The 14,145-nt window shown below is 41.7% G+C and overlaps 4 protein-coding genes across 5 annotated transcripts in view; 1 reads left to right on the top strand and 3 right to left on the bottom strand.

The window, feature by feature from the left end:
• nek8 (NIMA-related kinase 8) overlaps positions 1 to 6,024 on the bottom strand; it is a 73,458-nt gene extending 67,434 nt beyond the window's left edge. The window contains exon 1 of the mRNA XM_084020311.1: positions 6,021 to 6,024. The gene's annotated coding sequence lies outside the window, so the exon portion shown is untranslated. The remainder of the gene's footprint in view (positions 1 to 6,020) is intronic.
• On the bottom strand, positions 191 to 6,574 carry camkk1b (calcium/calmodulin-dependent protein kinase kinase 1, alpha b). 2 transcript variants are annotated; one of them, XM_084020312.1, is made up of 17 exons: positions 6,464 to 6,574; positions 4,985 to 5,314; positions 4,852 to 4,899; positions 4,727 to 4,780; positions 4,595 to 4,646; positions 4,394 to 4,503; positions 4,215 to 4,251; positions 4,104 to 4,125; positions 3,932 to 4,020; positions 3,118 to 3,317; positions 2,990 to 3,043; positions 2,839 to 2,912; positions 2,455 to 2,542; positions 2,235 to 2,363; positions 1,616 to 1,719; positions 752 to 802; positions 191 to 498 (listed from the first exon to the last, which is right to left on the bottom strand). In XM_084020312.1, the coding sequence occupies exons 2-17, from the start codon at positions 5,222 to 5,224 to the stop codon at positions 420 to 422; spliced, it is 1,431 nt and encodes a 476-aa protein (XP_083876438.1). In that variant the 5' UTR covers positions 5,225 to 5,314; positions 6,464 to 6,574; the 3' UTR covers positions 191 to 419. The 2 variants fall into 2 exon arrangements, with proteins under 2 accessions (XP_083876438.1, XP_083876439.1); XM_084020313.1 differs by lacking the exon at positions 752 to 802.
• A 1,031-nt stretch (positions 6,575 to 7,605) lies between these two features.
• LOC311020322 (vacuolar protein sorting-associated protein 37B-like) lies at positions 7,606 to 9,307 on the top strand. Its single transcript, XM_084020299.1, has 4 exons — positions 7,606 to 7,731; positions 7,810 to 7,981; positions 8,068 to 8,141; positions 8,619 to 9,307. Exons 1-4 carry the CDS (start codon positions 7,633 to 7,635, stop codon positions 9,027 to 9,029), a joined length of 756 nt encoding a protein of 251 aa, XP_083876425.1. The 5' UTR covers positions 7,606 to 7,632; the 3' UTR covers positions 9,030 to 9,307.
• A 1,384-nt stretch (positions 9,308 to 10,691) lies between these two features.
• On the bottom strand, positions 10,692 to 14,141 carry LOC311020321 (dicarboxylate carrier UCP2-like). The gene is made up of 6 exons (XM_084020298.1): positions 13,424 to 14,141; positions 12,363 to 12,570; positions 11,697 to 11,900; positions 11,306 to 11,407; positions 11,036 to 11,216; positions 10,692 to 10,955 (listed from the first exon to the last, which is right to left on the bottom strand). The coding sequence occupies exons 1-6, from the start codon at positions 13,547 to 13,549 to the stop codon at positions 10,841 to 10,843; spliced, it is 936 nt and encodes a 311-aa protein (XP_083876424.1). The 5' UTR covers positions 13,550 to 14,141; the 3' UTR covers positions 10,692 to 10,840.
• Positions 14,142 to 14,145: the final 4 nt, after the last annotated feature.

Genomic DNA, 14,145 nt, shown 5'->3' with positions numbered 1-14,145 from the left:
CTACGACATGGAAAACTCACTATATAAATATATGATAGTGAGTGATTTCGGATCCTTCAGGTCTCCTTCCAACATCACTCCCCCAAAATGATCATCAACATAAACAAATCATAATGACTTCATAATCACACCAGAAGACTCAGGGAATAATTATTAATTAAATTATATGTTAATTATTATCAGTACTGTATGTATTGAGAATTTCAATATTTTTCCAATTTTTTAAGAAAATTACCAACCCTAGCCCTAATGCGTCCATATCTCTATTTATTATCACATAATATCATCTTTATGCACTGAAGTGAGAAATCGCAGCATATAAGCACAGAGCATGAAGCAAAAGTGAAAACATCAGAGGGGAATTAGGACGGAAAAAATAAAGTAAAAAACAAATAAACTTCTGCACGCGCTCCTGTTTTTTATTCTGTGGACTCTATGAATGCATCGTCTTCATACAAGTCCTCCAACTCCTCTCTGCTCCCCTCGTTGCTGACTTTCCTGTGGGGGCGACAAACGCTCGATCATGTTGTCGAAGGCGTTAAGTGACATTGCAGATATTGAGGAGGAGGAGGAGGAGGAGGAGGAGGAGGAGGAGGAGGGGAAGGATGACACTTCTCACCACTTGTTTGTTTGTCTGTTTATTTTAGGTACAGCTCGTTGTTGAGGTTTGTCTCCTTTAAATCCTCTTAAAGGTTGAACAAACAAGTGATGAGCTGTGCCGCGTATGAGGCGTTCAAGCGTTCAAATGTACCTCAAGGAAGGATGAACTGGAGCCGAAGACCCCAATAAGCCCCAAGAGCCGCTGCAAGTAGGAGATGTAGTGTAAGAGGCCAGAATATATAGTCTGTTAGTCACAGTTAATGCCTTCCCACCAGAGTCTGTACAAACAACAAGGTCGCTGCTGTATTCATGTCTAAATGACACTGTTTTAAGTGTTGATGGTGCAGCCTAGCTCCGATCAACCCAGACTCCATTCAGAAAACAAGTATTTTAAAAGTTGTTTGCTCGTCGTCTTGCAGACAGACCTAACAAACCATGACGTTGGACTTTTTAGAAATTGTAGTCATTATGTGGTTATTTCGGCATCATTCATATCTGTTGCAATTACATAATAAGAAAATTGTCAAATTTGGGGTTCATAACACATTAGTAAACCAGCCGATGTGTGTCTTGCTATTCACAGTGAATCCAGCACCTCTGGGTGACGTTATGAACTCAGACAGGACGGCGTTTTATTACCAGGCGTATCTGGGACTTCACCACATGTACAAAGCAGCAACAGTGGTGATTTCAGCCATGATAAGCCCCGCCTCCTCTCCGGCGTGTCTCGTGCTAGTGACGTGAAATGATCCTGCAGTCCTACGACAAATTATTTAATCTGCCCGAGTGTGCTGCTAATTTCATAAGAGCTATAGTCAGTATTCCAGAGATTAGTATTCCTGCGATGGTAGATATGATATATTTATTTTAATACGTGAAAGGATGTAACCAGCTGATCTATTTTTATCCAAGCACCTGCTCGCTGCTTTGTTTCGTCCGAGGCCTAATCCCGCAATCGCAGAGCTGGCAGCTTGGCAGAGCGGAGCAGGTGGGATTTGCAGAGTAGGCCACTTACGTAAGAAGACCTCCAGGGGCAGACATGGACCTCTCCGCCCGTCTGTCCAGACACTCGAAGGGATTACTGAAGGAGCGCTTCCTCAGCATGGACTTCACCAGAATCTGCCGACACGGTACCAACATTAGTACAAACCACTTAAGTCTGCACACACACAGCATTCATATCTCTTTGTGGTGAATATGACTGAATATACGGACTAGAAATATTGCATATTTCACAGCTTTAAAGGCCTTTTGTATTTGAGGAGGCCTTCGTTGAAGCTGCGTCTAAAAAACAATGAGATACAAACTAATGTTAAATAAGTTACTTGTTACCAATAGATGTGTCCTTCACAATACACAGCAGTATTGTTCTATTATTGTATTTTTAATTTATTTATTGGGGGAAAAACATGTATATGAGAAAAAATCAACCATTATTTAAGTTAGTAAGAGAGATTTGACAACTTTAAAGGCAACACGACTAAATAAATGTCTTTTTGTTTCCTCCCATGTCTGTTATTGTCTACACCTTGAGATATGAGGATGTTTTGTCGACTTTCAGAGACGTATTTAGTCTCTAAGATGAATGAGGTTTGAAGCGGTGGTCATTAAAAGTGTTAAACTGAGAGACTCACCACGGTGGAAAGGCTGGGGATGAGTTTGACGCTGTTCTGCACCTCCTCCTCCGTCACCTCCACCGCCGTGCAGTGCTCCTCCTCCAGAGGAAGAGGGTTGGAGCCGTCCTCCGTCACCCAGGCGTGGAGCTGTGGCACCACATTATGACAAAGATGGTGAACATTACACAGTTTTTATGAATATAATATTCATCAGAAGTGGTTTTCCGTATTCAGTCACCTTGATCTCAGGGATGGTGATTCTTGTTTCGGGGTTTTTATCCAGCATCATCTCGATGAGTTCCCTCAGTTTGTTACTTATCGAGGGTCTGTGAAAGAAAAGCTTCATTATTTTACACTTTTATAGTGAAATATGTATTTACTGACAGTCTGATTAACCAAGTTCATGAAATAAAAGGTAAAATGGAATGAGACTGCTGGCTGAGAGGTGGAGGAGGAGGAAGGAAGGGCCTTTTGTAAGTGGATGATTGGATGGGAAGAGTTAGTTAATTGGAAACGTCATGGAACACTAAATAACGTGTTGAAGGAACGACACTGATATCATGTTGAAGCCACATGGAGGCTGAATGACTTCATCACAAGCTGAATCTGAATGTTTGCTTACGTCTCTGGAAACTCCACAGGTTTGTTCTTGATCTTGTTGTGCAGAGAGACGATGTATTCGTCATAAAAAGGGCACTGGAGCAGGAAAAACACCATTATTAAAATGTTACAATGCAAAGGTTGGACTGACCTTTCTAATATATGTTTCCTACCTTCCCATAGACAAAACAGTAGAGTGTGACTCCCATCGCCCAGATGTCCAAGGCCTGTAAGACAAACCGTAAATGATTTATTAATTATTATTTCTCGATCAGAGACATTGTGATTGGTTTCCTCTCACCTTCCCGCTGAAGCTCTGCTCGTGTTCGGCCATCATCTCGGGGGCCATGAAGGCCGGCGTCCCCGCCGTGCTCGACAGGAGGGCGTCCGTCCCCTCGAACTCGTTGCTCACGCCGAAGTCTGCGATCTTGACGTGGCCGTCGTCGCCCAGCAGCAGGTTGGAGGGTTTGATGTCCCGGTGCACGATCTTGTGGTAGTGCACTGGACGAAGGAGTGAACATGAGAAAACACAAGGAACTGCAGAAAGTATATGTCACTACAATAGAAATAACTAGCAATATAGTGATATTTAAATCATCGTTCATTTCTTGTGAACAGATTAATAATCTCTTTAATTTGCTTTTATTATTCATCTATATTATACTTATATTTTACATTGTTTGGTATTCTGTGGACAGCAAATGAAGAATTTCGGGTTTCTTTACTGTGCATATGATAATAAACACTTTAAGTTGGGAATTCCAACAAAAAAAAGCTACTACAGTACGTGGAATTTAAATTAAAGCAAAGGTTACAAGATGTCTATTTAATAGTAACAGTAATTAAAGGGGACCTATACTGCTGCTTTTCTGGTTCTACTAGAACATGTTTACATGCTTAAATACAAAAAAAACAAACACTTTATTTTTCCCATCTCTTGTTTTAGCTCCTGCCCCTCCCTCCCAAAAAGCCCAGTTCAGAAAATGCCACGCCCCCTTTACCATAACCAGATAACACCCGTTGGACGTGGACTTTAGGCTTTGCTGGAGGCCTTTTAGATGCACATAAAACACCATAAACATAGTAAAGGGTCCTCTTTAAATCTGCAGACTTACGGTACTCGATTCCCAGGACGACGTCTCTGAAGCAAGTCCGAGCCTGATCCTCGGTGAACGGGTCGTCTGTCGGCACCTCCATCACCGGGCTGACCGAATAATAAATAATTAATATGAGTATTATATTATATGTGACTATTTAACCAAACATAAACACACAGAAACAACATACCCCTTTGGCATCAATTCGAAGGCTTGAAGACAAATAATCACAATTTAACGATTCCAATTAAAGTGAGGCAGCTCAATTAAATGACTGTAAAGCAGATTAATGAGTCTGTACCCATATGAAGTCCATCTTCATCAGGATCGTCAAGCACCTGTGAGATATACATTTTAAATTCCTCATATTCTGTTCTACTTTAATATTTCAATACCCTCACTATAATGCTCCCATATGCTTTTTCTTACAGACAAATAAGAGCATTATAAACGTGCTGTAAGAATGTGTGCATGACTGACCTCCACTAGTCTAACAACATGAGGATGGTCCAGTTTCTTCAGGATGGCGATCTCCTTGTACACCCGCTCCAGAGGAAACACAGAGTTCGATCCTTGAGGAGGCAGGCGGCCTGGAATTACACAAAAAAACACATCACCACCAACAAACCTCCCGAACGGATGAAAAAACATCATTAGACGTTTGAGCTTTTTTCCACTCACGCATGAATCCACACTGTCTCATCAGCCTCTTCTTCGAAACCACTTTCATCGCCTGAAGAAATGAGACGAAGCGAATCGTGAGTCACGACAAACATGACAAGTAATCTCTTCAAATCGTGAGCTTGGACTTACGTAGTACTGCTCAGAGTCTTCATTGTAAGCTAGTTTCACCACTCCGTATGAACCCTGAGGAGAGGTAAACAGCTTTAAATCAACCCTTTGTCATTTATGGACTTTGTGCAGCACTGACGTATCACCTTCCCAATCTCTTTCTTCAGTTTGTACTGGTTGAGCTGCACACAATCCTGCAGACGATCAAAAACAAAAGTTCAACCACAAGAAAAATATCTTTAATAAAATGTTCATTTGAGCATCATGAAGCCTCCTCACGTCAGCATCCGTGATGGAGACGCGTTTGGTCTCGATGGTGGGCTGCCGGGCCATGCGGCTCCCCCTCTCCTGCAGAGACATCTTCCTGTCTGAGAGCCTGGAGGCCCTCGGGGCGCCCGACCTGTAGCCGTTGGGCGGGGTCGCGCGGTTGGCGGCCACGTTCATGGCTGCCACCAAGTCGGCCAGCTCGCCGTTGTGCTCCGAGTCCGGCTCGGCCTTGCAGACGCCGTCGGCACTCATCGTGGGTTTGGGGGGGTTCGTCGTCCTCTTTGTTCACTCACAGCTGAAGATCCCGAGGCCGGCGTGGCGATGTCCCCAGAGGATGCATCACTGCATTGAGAGGTGTGGAGACAAAAGGAAACAAGTGTAAATGTAATCTTCTGTGTCTTCTTTGAGAGCTTCATTGTAGGCAACTGGACTTATTTCAGATTTCTGAAGATGTTTCGCTTCGAGGCTTCTTCAGTTCTGAAGATTCAAAGGTAACCTGGAGGAGTCTCGTTGCACTGAAGTGCTTCTAGCAGAGCAAACGGGCAATCATGGACCTTTTTCACAGCACATTATGTTCAAGATTCAAGATTTTTATGAATGAAAATGAAATTATTTTGCATTTTCCCTCCACACAGTGACCCTGAATAGAAAATATGATAGAAAAGAATCAAAATATATACTTAAAAACTAAATAAACATATACAAATATGGACAAAAGAACAAAGAGTATTCACAGTTTTTGTATCGTCTCTGAGAAGATATGGATATAGTGCAAATATGAAGATATGGATATAAATATAAAAGGATATAGTGTGATGAACTTGGTGCAAATGTGCAAATATACGAATATGTTGACTTGACATTGCAGCAAAAGCACAGATATAACTACATTAATGAGGGCTCGGTGCTATTAAGTGACACTAAGCCACAAAACACAACAATATCATTAACTTGACTCAAAGTTTTAAATAATAATAGAAGACACTTCTATAACCATCATTCACATAATATAAATTACTTTATATTCCTTCATTGTTTGAGTCTCTCGGCTCCCAAACTGCAGCTTTGAGCTTAAAAACGGTCTGTTAAGAGTTTTATATTCAACAGATGAGAACTAAAGGTATAATGTTAGAAATAAAAACACAAGAAAGTAGAAATCTCCCTCTTAAAACAGTTCAGCAGCCGATAAGAGACAACTCCTTACGAGTACAACCTGAGAACCCAAAAGCTTCTTACGTAACAAGAAAGCTTTAACAAGGCAAGAACATTCATGATAATTACACGATAAACAAGACTTGAAAATAGACGTTATGTTAACCTATTTAAAAAAGAAATATGCCTTTGCAACATGAGCTATAAAGCATGTAATTAAAAACGCAGCAGAAGCCTCAAACTCGCCTGAATCCGCTCCAACACTAATAATGACACAAATAAAATGCAGTGTGATATAAAATATGAGGTAAATGATAATAATTATAATGATTAACTCACGGTGTGGAGGTGTCCTGTATTGATGGCTGTTGAGGTTAATCTGCATGTTGGTCTCAGGAGAGGAGACTCCTCTGTGTCTCAGTGCAGGACTTTCACTGACGAGCAGCAGCGCTTGTCTTTAAAGGGATTATCTGAGGCTGCATATAGCTGAGGCAGAGTTCTACTTAGGCACACACACACACACACACACACACACACAGGACAGGACATGACCAAGGGATAACCCCACAGTGACAGGATGTCCAAAACACACAATAACAATCTTAGAAAAATGCATTATTTTGATAATACACACCAATATTACCTTTTTCTTTTGATTTAATGACTATATTGTATTTAACATATTATTGTGTTATGTAGCATTAAAATAATGAGAATAATTAAAATAGAATGCAAGTTTAATATATATATATATATATATATATATATATATATATATATATATATATATATATATATATATATATATATATATATATATATATAAAACTTGCATTTTCTCTATTTTAATTATTCTCATTATTTTAATATATATATATTAAACTTGCATTTTCTCTATTTTAATTATTCTCATTATTTTAATATATATATATATATATATATATATATATATATATATATATATATATATATATATATATATATATATATATATATATATATATATATATATATATAAACTTGCATTCTCTCTACTGGCCATCAGGGGGCGACTCTGGCTGGAAAAAAGTTTGATTTAATGGAAGTCAATGAGAAACATTGTAAACATGAGTTTATGGTCTCTCAGAAAGCAGGGGATGCTTTAGGGGGCGGGGCTACCTGCTGATTGACAGGTCTCTACTGCCACCTCGTTACCATAGCTACCAGGTAGCAATGCGGTTGGCTACTGAGATCACTTTAGCACATAGTTCTGTCTCTCCTCCACGTTTCAAATATGGTCACTTCCTTTTAACTGGTTGCAAAAAAAAAAAAACAGCTTGATATTGGGAACATAATTAATGATATTAAACACTGTTGGTGTCGTGTTGGGCGTTCTGTTCGCCTTTGTTCCTACAGCCCGTGAACGCAGCATCGGCCCCGCTCACGCAGCGCCCCTACAGGATGGATCGGGAAGTAACAGGTACCAAACTTTGGCGGAAAGCAGAAGCAGTGTGTGTGGAGGGAGAGTCATGATGTCGGGCAGGTTTGCTGCTCTGAGGACCAGAGAGCTGCGGGAGCTGCTGGAGGACGAAGGCAAAGTAAATCACATCATCAGGTGCAGCGAGAAGGTGAATGTGTGACAGACAGACGACAACAACAACAACAACAACAGCTGTCTGTCTGACTGTATGTGTGGTCGTTCCCAGGTCCAGCGGCTGCAGAGGGCTGCAGAGAAGACGCTGGATTCAAGTAGCAAATATGTCAAAATCAGCCTCTCTCAAAAACCGAGATTCAGAGATGCTAAGCTGCTACTCGCAATGAAGTACAGAGAACTGGAGAACCTTAGAAGCATCATCCAGGCCAAACGAGAGCAACTCGGTGAGTTATAATAATATAATATATATTCATCCTATTAATTATAATTCTAAACTGAGTTTCTAATGCCTTTTATTTTTGCTTTGCAGCAGAAAAACACAGTGTTGATTACGCTCAGTGGATTCTCCTGAAGAAGATCAACGATGCAGAGGAGGAGAGTGAGGTAAGTATTCACTTAGATAGATAGATAGATAGATAGATAGATAGATAGATAGATAGATAGATAGATAGATAGATAGATAGATAGATAGATAGATACTTTATTGATCCCCTAGGGTAAATTCGGTTCATAATTTTGCATAACAGGTTCTGAAAAAAGGCCTATTTTCTTTCATGAGCTTATATTCAATGTTTTCAGCACACAGGAGATAATTAGGTAACAAATCATCCAAAAGAAGAAAAAATGCAGCAAATTCAGAGCTCATAACTCATTCGTATTTAATATTAAAATATATATTACAATATTACATCACGTCTCTCTTTTATAAAACAAGGCAGCACTGAAGAACACAAATATCAGACCAGTGGGAGAAACATCTGGTTGACAGGAGAACAAATAACCGCCGCGTTTCAGCAGCAAAGAGGTATTTCCTGATTCAACATGATATCCGTTATAAAGTGACGTCCTTTCTCCCAACAGATGCTGTTCGAGAGGTTTGCAGAAGGGAAAACGCCGCTGGCAGATTTCCTGGATTCCTTCCTCAGCTCGCGGAGACTCCATCACATCAGGACGGTGCTGGTGAAGAAACTCCAGGAAATGATGGCTTTTAAATCAACACAACGGCTGGCTGAGATTCAGCGTTTCACAGCAGAGCAGATCCACGACGCCTGCCTGCCGGCCTGCGGTCTGACCGTCCTACCAGCCTGCTGCCACCCTCCATTCCTGCTGCTGCCCTGTGGAACCCCTGTGAACGCTGCTCACTGTCTACAGCATGCATCATGTCCACATGATTACAAGCTGACTCAAACTCGAGCCAAACGGCCGGGGAGACCGGTCCGTCTGCAGCCCCTGAAGGTGCAGCAGAAAAGGCATCAACAAGCTCCACAATGAAGTCCGGGGTCAGACGCACATCCTGCATGTCTTTGAGGTTAACAAAGTGGAAAGAAAGGGACTGAATGCATCGAAACGAGCATCAGATTGAGATGAAATCTTATTGAAGTTTTTGACATTTCACATCTACTTATAGATTTCCAACAGCCACAGAGAAAAGTTCTGGATACATTTGTTTGTTAAAGAAATAACCTAAAAATGTACATCGCTGAACATTTGGTCACTTTACTGCAGACGGACTGAACTTTAAAAAGCTGACTGCACAAAGAAAACCAACACACGTGTGAAGAACAAATGTGGGTTCAGTGAACTTGAACTGCTCACCGACACTCGATATCTGTGATCGTCTCCCTGCCGAGGTCAGCAGAGGAGCAACACTTTCATTTACCCACAGTTCCCCCTCTCTCTCCCCTCGACATTCACCACTACGTCTTTTCACAAAAAGGTCAAAGGTGATCTTGTAAATCTTCCTTCAACTCGGCGTAAACACACAGCGAGGGTTATCCAGAGTGCCATATGGCCTTCCCATACTGACTCAACCGTGGAGGAAACCCTCACCGGCACTACAGGAGACACTATTAGGAAGGTGGAGCGCGTTCAGAGGCTTTTGTTCCGCCTCGGACTTCAGTTACATCTTTGTCAGCGGCCGCTTTTGTCCCCGCAACACTCAAATTGGGCAATTTTCTCGTCTGTCAGCCGATTGCATTGTGTGTGTTTTTTCTGCTCGTCTGCTTTGTTTGATGGAGAACCCGATTAAATATGTGAAGCATGTATATATAAATATTTACATTTTTAATGGCATGAAGAGGATGGCAACGCATTAACACATAATAAAAGACTCTTAATGGAAACACAGCTGTTCTAAAAAGTCGTGTATGGAAAGCGTTTCATTGTGGGTTAGCGGGTGTTTCACCTGCGAATGAAAGGTCACATGATACAGTCGAGTATCCGTGACGACGTCCAAGCCGTTTATTCCATTCATACTGTATTTCATTGTTGGATTATGTCATGTCGGTGATTTACAGATGCACATGTTATTAAAGCTTTCCACTTATCTAGAAAATATGTAATATTCCTAAATTACAAAATGCATTTGAGGTATTATTTTCGTCAGTATAGAGTGCTTATTTCTAAAAGAGCCGAAATGTAAAGTTCATTAAAAAGAAGACAGCAAATAAACGATCAAATATTCCTCAGTTCCCTTTTCTCAATCGTGAGTATTTGCCACGTGAACAATAAACCAGAATGTCTTTGGGTTTTGGAGTGTTAGTCGGAAAAAACGTCATTTTTCAAAATGTTTAAAGACCGAAAGACAAACTGATTGTAAAATATTATTTACGGTGCTGATAGCGATATACTGTTGCACTTTCTTCCAACAAATGTACTTATTGTAAGTAGCTTTGGATGAAAGCGTCTGCTAAATGTAAATGTTATAACCAGCAGACGAAAATAACCCTTAATTCTTAATAATTCATATGAAAAACTGCATAAAAACAAGTTTCACCTTAAACCAGACATGAAGTAAAAAAAAACAACCCAGAAAATAATAAGTTAAAAACATCCACACGAGCACGGGAGTCGCATTAATAATGGCTCTGTTGTATTGAAGCGTCTCAGTGTGAGCCAGCATGCACAGCTAAATGGAATCCAGCCATCATTCATTTGATCGTTTACTCCTGTGTTTTCTCACCGTTACACGCCCAAAAAGTCAAACTTTTCAACAGGAATCATGCCTGTGCTTCTTTTTTTTTTTGTGCAGTTTGATCCCAGTTTGAGCCGGTTCCGGATCAGCAGGTTCTTCCGACCCGGCTTCAGAGCGGAGACTCCCAGCAGCGCTGAGCTCGTGTGACGGCTCTCTTGATTTGCTCGAAGGTCACAAACATCACAATGTTCCAGGATCCCATACGAAGAAACGAAGGTATAAATCTATAATCAAAGATTTTGATGGATCAAGAACCTGATTTAAACACACGATCAGAAACAGGTGAGACAGGAAACACACATACCCTTTATAGAAAGCCGTGGGTCCCTCTGACATCATCATGGTGACGGCACATTTGGTCGCACCGCTGTACTTCCCCGGCTCTGAATTCATGAAGCGTGTTTTCACCACGTCCACCGGCGACGCCACGATGGTGGTGCAGAAACCTGCGGCGAAGGCGGCCGTGAAGTGACACGGCATGTTGTCTGCCGGGGGGGGGGGGAAACAAAACGGTTCGCTCCGGTTATTTACATCCTGAAACGCTGAGGGCTTTAATGTGTTGCCGTCTCATCACCTGTCATCAGCTTGTTCTTCAGGATGAGCTCCTTGATGAGGTCATAGGTCACCAGCTCCGAGCAGTTCACGATGGCGTTGCGAGTTATATTTGGGAGACAACCTGAGAAGAGAGGTCAACATTTGTTTAAACTTCCTTAAAGGGAAAATGGTGAGTTGACTGTGTCATGGGAATATTCAGAGGAAGGCTATTCTGTGTAACGAATCAAGCGATGCGTTTAGTTTCTATACACCTGTGAATCTGCATGAGGATGGACGTCTAAGCAAGCAAATACTTCCTCCTGTGTATGTTATTAAATTCATGTCAACATGATAATTCTATGCTATCAAAACAAAGTGCTTCTACGTGCTATAATTAATATAAATATATAAATGATTTCCCCCTCGCTCACCTCTCCAGAGGCCTCTGACGCCCTCGTCCCTGGCGATGGTCTTGTAGGCATCGAACGTGTTGCTGTATCTCTTGGCGGCGCCGCTCTCCGACAGGCGGACCTGAGCCTGGAAGCGGATCTTCACCACATCGGTGGGCTGAGCGAAGGCCACCGCCAAAGCCCCCGTGGTGCAGCCTGCCAGCATCCGGGCCCGGATCCCCGTGTCTGTGGTACAAGCAAAGACCCTGTAATCCTCCACAGTACAGGGATGCATGTTTGATATAAGCCCTTAAAAAAATATGTATTCTTCCTGCATTTGCATACTTAAACACCTCAGGTGTCATTAGTGCAACACTGCTGCACGAGAGGAGCACATGAACTTAAACACCTGTCTGTTTGCTTAAACGGGTTTAACTGGTTATGTGCAGCATTTAACCAGTCCTATCTCGTCCTCTCCAGGTAACGACCCCCAGGTGGAACAGGTAACACAAATCAGTTCCCCGAAAGAGGAATCTGCCCTTTCCCCTCCACCCTGGAGCTGGTTTGATGTAAAGCTCAGAATGTAATTTTCATTTGTATTCTATCACATCACTTTACAACTGTACGTCAGAATAAATGTTGATTAGAACTGGGAAGACGATTAAATGATTAGTCAATGAAGGTTTGGTTCTGCGTTTGGACACGTACGTTCGGAGTCTCCGGTGTAGAACTGCTTCATGGAGTCATACATGCCGATGCGGACCGAGGCGAAGCAGATCTGCCTCTGCAGCCCTGCCACCAGGCCGTTGTACAGACTCCGGGGCCCCTCGGTCCTCACCATGGTGTACATGGTGCCGAACACGCCTCTGTATCTCACCCTCGGGCCTCCCGCCGACGCCTGGGATTCACCTTGAATCTGGAGTCACAGGAAAATGACAAACACAATAAGCAATATGCCTTTAGGGTTGCAATAACGCCTTCATCAGTTTCAGGTCGTCATCGTGTGTTTCGGGTGAGCGGTTTGACGTGTTGCAACATGTGTTGAGTTTTAGTGTTCAGGGCCTGAAGAAAAAACCTAAATGTTGTCACCTCCAGGACGGGTCTTGTTTCAAGGAATTTGGGTGTTGAAAGTTATAGAAAACAAGAAGCTACGGCTTGCTAAATCACTTTTTAAAACACATTTTTATAGACTTGATTGTTTGTGATGTCTTCTTTTTCATTTTTATTCTATATTTCTACTGTCTTTCAGCTCTTCTGATGTGTGTGGAGTATTATGTGCTCGGCTTTGCTGTCAAAAGCACTTTATAAACTTCTGTCTTTAAAAGCTGCTATATAGTTATTATTATAAAAAGAAGTAAAATCATGACCCATTTCAGAATAATTATGTGCATTAATATTACTGGATTAGTTCTTGATGTATTGACATCACTTCTATAATAATAATAACCAAGATGATAACACAAGCTTTATAAAATAATTCATCGTTTTAATCACTAATCTAAAAGTGTAAAATAACTCGTTTGTGACTATATTGTTAAATGAGGTGGAGTAAAAATCACTGAGGTCTACCATAAAATACTCTCAAATACCTCAAAACTGTACTTAAATACTGGAAATTCCACCACTGCTGAAGTGCTTTGACGTCATGTGGTGACGTGAAATGTAAAAAAAATCAAATAAATTAGTATAAAAATTGTGTTTAAAGTCACAAATAAGAGGAGAGGATGAATGAGCTGTGTATTCCAACACCACCAGGTGAGAGCGCTCACCTGCAGCCGGACTTTGGCCGTGTCCAGGGGGAACGTGGCCACGTCGGCCACGCAGCCAGCTGTTCCGGCTGAAAAGATCTTGACAGCGAGTGTTGGATTCAAATCCGAAGCTCCTCCGCCGACCATGATTTAAAAGACTGAGCTCAGAGGACCAAGAAAAGTTCATGAAGCGCATGTAGAGCCGCTCCCGTCCCGTGTGCAATAAAGGAATAAACTAGTTAAATCCTACAATTCAAACATCTGAAGTTGCTCCTCTGTCCCCTCATGGCAGATCCAGCTGTCAACTTGCATGTGTCGATAAGTTTTTCTTGGGAAAGCGAAGCCTTCTTGTGCCATTTGTCATAAAAACCCTCCAAACTCCCATCTCACTGATATAATCCAACAGGAGCTGCCGGATTGAAGCCGGTTGTTGACTTTTAAAGGGAACTGCTGCTGCTGCACCGCCCTGCAGGGAAACCAGACCACGTGCAAACAGGTTGCTCCACACAGACTATTGCTGAAAGGGATCCTGATTGCCATGGCAACCAGTGGCCCATTTGGCAAATGTGATTCACCTTATTTTGAAACAGTTTTCATGCCAATCACACAGTAATAGATGTAATAATGGGAACTGCTCTCTAATTAAAGTGGTTCCTTTTCAAAGGAAACAGCTATGCTTGGCCTGTTTTTGCTCCTCCATTAAATCTAATTTCTTTACTGAAACCAGGATGAGTGGAATTAAC

The sequence above is a fragment of the Eutrigla gurnardus genome, assembly GCF_963514095.1.
Source record: "Eutrigla gurnardus genome assembly, chromosome: 10".
Classification (NCBI taxonomy): Eukaryota; Metazoa; Chordata; class Actinopteri; order Perciformes; family Triglidae; genus Eutrigla; species Eutrigla gurnardus.
Note: the sequence above shows the minus strand (reverse complement) of the source record. Positions and strands in the feature narration are given on the sequence as shown.

Excerpts from the sequence above, each read along its gene's own strand:
- camkk1b (XM_084020312.1), bottom strand. The coding sequence starts at position 5,224 with ATGAGTGCCGACGGCGTCTGCAAGGCCGAGCCGGACTCGGAGCACAAC. Across the intron at positions 4,647-4,726 it reads AAGACTCTGAGCAGTACTAC|GCGATGAAAGTGGTTTCGAA; the intron begins GTAAGTCCAAGC and ends TCATTTCTTCAG. Across the intron at positions 803-1,615 it reads GCCCCTGGAGGTCTTCTTAC|CGGCTCTTGGGGCTTATTGG; the intron begins GTAAGTGGCCTA and ends TCCTACTTGCAG.
- LOC311020322 (XM_084020299.1), top strand. The coding sequence starts at position 7,633 with ATGATGTCGGGCAGGTTTGCTGCTCTGAGGACCAGAGAGCTGCGGGAG. Across the intron at positions 7,732-7,809 it reads TCATCAGGTGCAGCGAGAAG|GTCCAGCGGCTGCAGAGGGC; the intron begins GTGAATGTGTGA and ends GGTCGTTCCCAG. Across the intron at positions 7,982-8,067 it reads GGCCAAACGAGAGCAACTCG|CAGAAAAACACAGTGTTGAT; the intron begins GTGAGTTATAAT and ends TTTGCTTTGCAG.
- LOC311020321 (XM_084020298.1), bottom strand. The coding sequence starts at position 13,549 with ATGGTCGGCGGAGGAGCTTCGGATTTGAATCCAACACTCGCTGTCAAG. Across the intron at positions 11,408-11,696 it reads CGTCAGAGGCCTCTGGAGAG|GTTGTCTCCCAAATATAACT; the intron begins GTGAGCGAGGGG and ends CTCTCTTCTCAG. Across the intron at positions 11,217-11,305 it reads GAAGAACAAGCTGATGACAG|ACAACATGCCGTGTCACTTC; the intron begins GTGATGAGACGG and ends CCCCCCCGGCAG.